Source organism: Triticum aestivum, chromosome 7A, assembly GCF_018294505.1.
Source record: "Triticum aestivum cultivar Chinese Spring chromosome 7A, IWGSC CS RefSeq v2.1, whole genome shotgun sequence".
Lineage (NCBI taxonomy): Eukaryota > Viridiplantae > Streptophyta > Magnoliopsida > Poales > Poaceae > Triticum > Triticum aestivum.
Window position 1 is genome coordinate 614,207,680 of NC_057812.1, and position 2,345 is coordinate 614,210,024.

At 43.5% G+C, this 2,345-nt stretch overlaps 1 protein-coding gene across 1 annotated transcript; it reads left to right on the forward strand.

Moving 5' to 3' along the window:
• The first annotated feature begins 442 nt into the window (after nucleotides 1-442).
• Nucleotides 443-1,864, forward strand: LOC123148639 (60S acidic ribosomal protein P3). The gene is made up of 2 exons (XM_044568111.1): nucleotides 443-748; nucleotides 1,501-1,864. Exons 1-2 carry the CDS (start codon nucleotides 551-553, stop codon nucleotides 1,663-1,665), a joined length of 363 nt encoding a protein of 120 aa, XP_044424046.1. The 5' UTR covers nucleotides 443-550; the 3' UTR covers nucleotides 1,666-1,864.
• Nucleotides 1,865-2,345: the final 481 nt, after the last annotated feature.

Below are 2,345 nucleotides of genomic sequence, written 5' to 3' on the forward strand. Positions count from 1 at the left end.
AAAATTGTTCTTGATGTGTATGAAAAATGTACAATGTGTATGTAAAAAGTATATCTATGTTCATAATTTTTTTAATATAAAAGACCATAAAAAGGAAAATCGGTAAGAAACACAAAAAACCAAAAACCAAAAGGAAACCTTTGAAAAACAGACATAAAATTGAATAAAATAGAAAAAAATAGAAGGAACACAGAAAACTAAAAAAACCAGTGTAAGGTTCTATATTCGGTCAAAACTGGTCTATGGAACCTTTTTAAATAAAACCTTTTTAACGGACCAGTCCAATAGCTGCCGTAGCTCTCCCGAGTCCCCCCAATGGGTGAGTGAGAAATAGCCCGGGGAGGAGCATTTAGATCTCTTCGGCCCTGTGCTGTTTATATGGCCCAATATGACAACAATCTGACCCGGCCCAATAACAGTTGCAATCCTCGCCAGTCACCACTACATAAGCCCACCCCGAGCTAGGGTTCGGGTCTCTCGCATCCCCACCACCAAGCTCCAGACGCCTCCTCCTCCCCCGCCGCCGCCGCACGCTCCAGAGACCGCAGGCATGGGCGTCTTCACCTTCGTGTGCCGCGACTCCGGCGCCGAGTGGTCGGCCAAGCAGCACAAGGGCGAGCTCGAGGCCTCCGCCGCCACCCCCTACGACCTGCAGCGCCAGCTCGTCTCCGCCGCCTGCGCCGAGGACAAGTCCGGCGGCGTCCAGTCCTCCTTCACCATGGTCTCCCCCAAGTCCGCCATCTTCCAGGTCCGGACCCCATCCCGCGCTCACTAAAATTCTGTGGTGTACTCCTGATCTGAGACTATGCTGCGCCTTCGTATATATATTCTTATTTAGTTCCGATCCACGAGCTCTGATGATTCGTTAATAATGACCCCAAGCTTTTGTTACAGATTCTGCGGTATGCATTTAGTAGCGTGTTAGTGATTTACTTAGATCCGACGGTCTGTTCTAATTTAGATCTTTGGCCTTTCTGGATGAGGATCTGTTTTAATTTACGATAGCTGCAGAACGTTGGCCCAGAAGCTGTGTTATAGTTCTTGGAGTTGGCAGCTTATCAGTCAGTCGAGGCAACAATTATTTAGTAGTTGTTTATGTTGTTCTCATTCAATGGGTTATGGCTTAATTAGCGTCTAGAGCAGATCTTTGTAACAGTTTAATTATCACTAGGTTGCAGAAAATGTTGTTTGCATATGATATAATATCTCTTTGTTTTGTATAATTATATCATTTGCTTCTCTCTTTTCTGCTTCTATAGTTAGCTATTGCTAGAGATTGCAAGATTGTCAATTATCTTACATTTGTTGCTGAACAAAGTGACCATTACAAATAGCTTAATTAGTCGGTCTTAAATGATAATTATGCATGTTGTGTCAACCAAATAAGTTTTTATACAGCTGACAGCTGGTCTTGCTTTAACTTGTTTTCTTAATTGTCACAAAAGAAAGACTTCTATTGATAAATAGAGTTGAAATGCTCATATATGAAACTTAATGCAGGTGGTCATTGGTGGTGCCTCTGCTGGTCCGATCGGTGGTGGTGGTGCTGCTGGTGGTGCCGCAGCATCAGGTGGAGCTGCCGCTGAGGCCCCCAAGGCTGAGGAGAAGAAGGAAGAAGAGAAGGAGGAGAGCGAGGACGACCTTGGCTTCTCCCTCTTTGATTAGATCTTCTTTACCCTGTTGCTCGCCAGAAATGACATGGTCCTATTGCCGCAGTAATTTTGATGCCATGCCCACAGGGGTTGTGAACCTGCCTAGTTTGATTGTCAAGAGATGTATGTGCTACTTTCTGTTCATGTGAGGATTTGGTTATGTTATTCTGCAGCATTGAATATCCTACTATGGCTTTAGTCTTGCCGGTTTATAGTTTTTGCTCAGTCCTGAAATTCTCAGGGTATCATTGCGTAGATTTTGTTTACATCTTAAATCTAGTGTCCGTTTTATTCTCACCACTGGGATGAGCTTGGTGTCCATATTCCTGTGCTGCAAAGTCAGAGATTTGGATGTCTGGTATGGAAGATTTGATGTTTGGAATGCTTCGTGCTCCAGGAACAACTGAAGCCCTGTAATAAGCCCTGGCCGTTGTCCCAATTGTGCTGTGCCTGAAGGAATCCAGCTTACAGACTTGAATTTAGCTAAGAAACGGTTGACTCTTTAGAAACAAGTACAACATTTCGTTTAAAAAAAAAACAAGTACAACATATGACTCTTTAGAAACAAGTACAACAAATATATGTATCACTCTGATCCATATTACCCGTCGCACTACTAATAAGGATCGAAGGGAGTATTTATTGCTTGTCTTAGCCTCGCGATCTTATTACTTTTTGCTTGACATCTTGAGG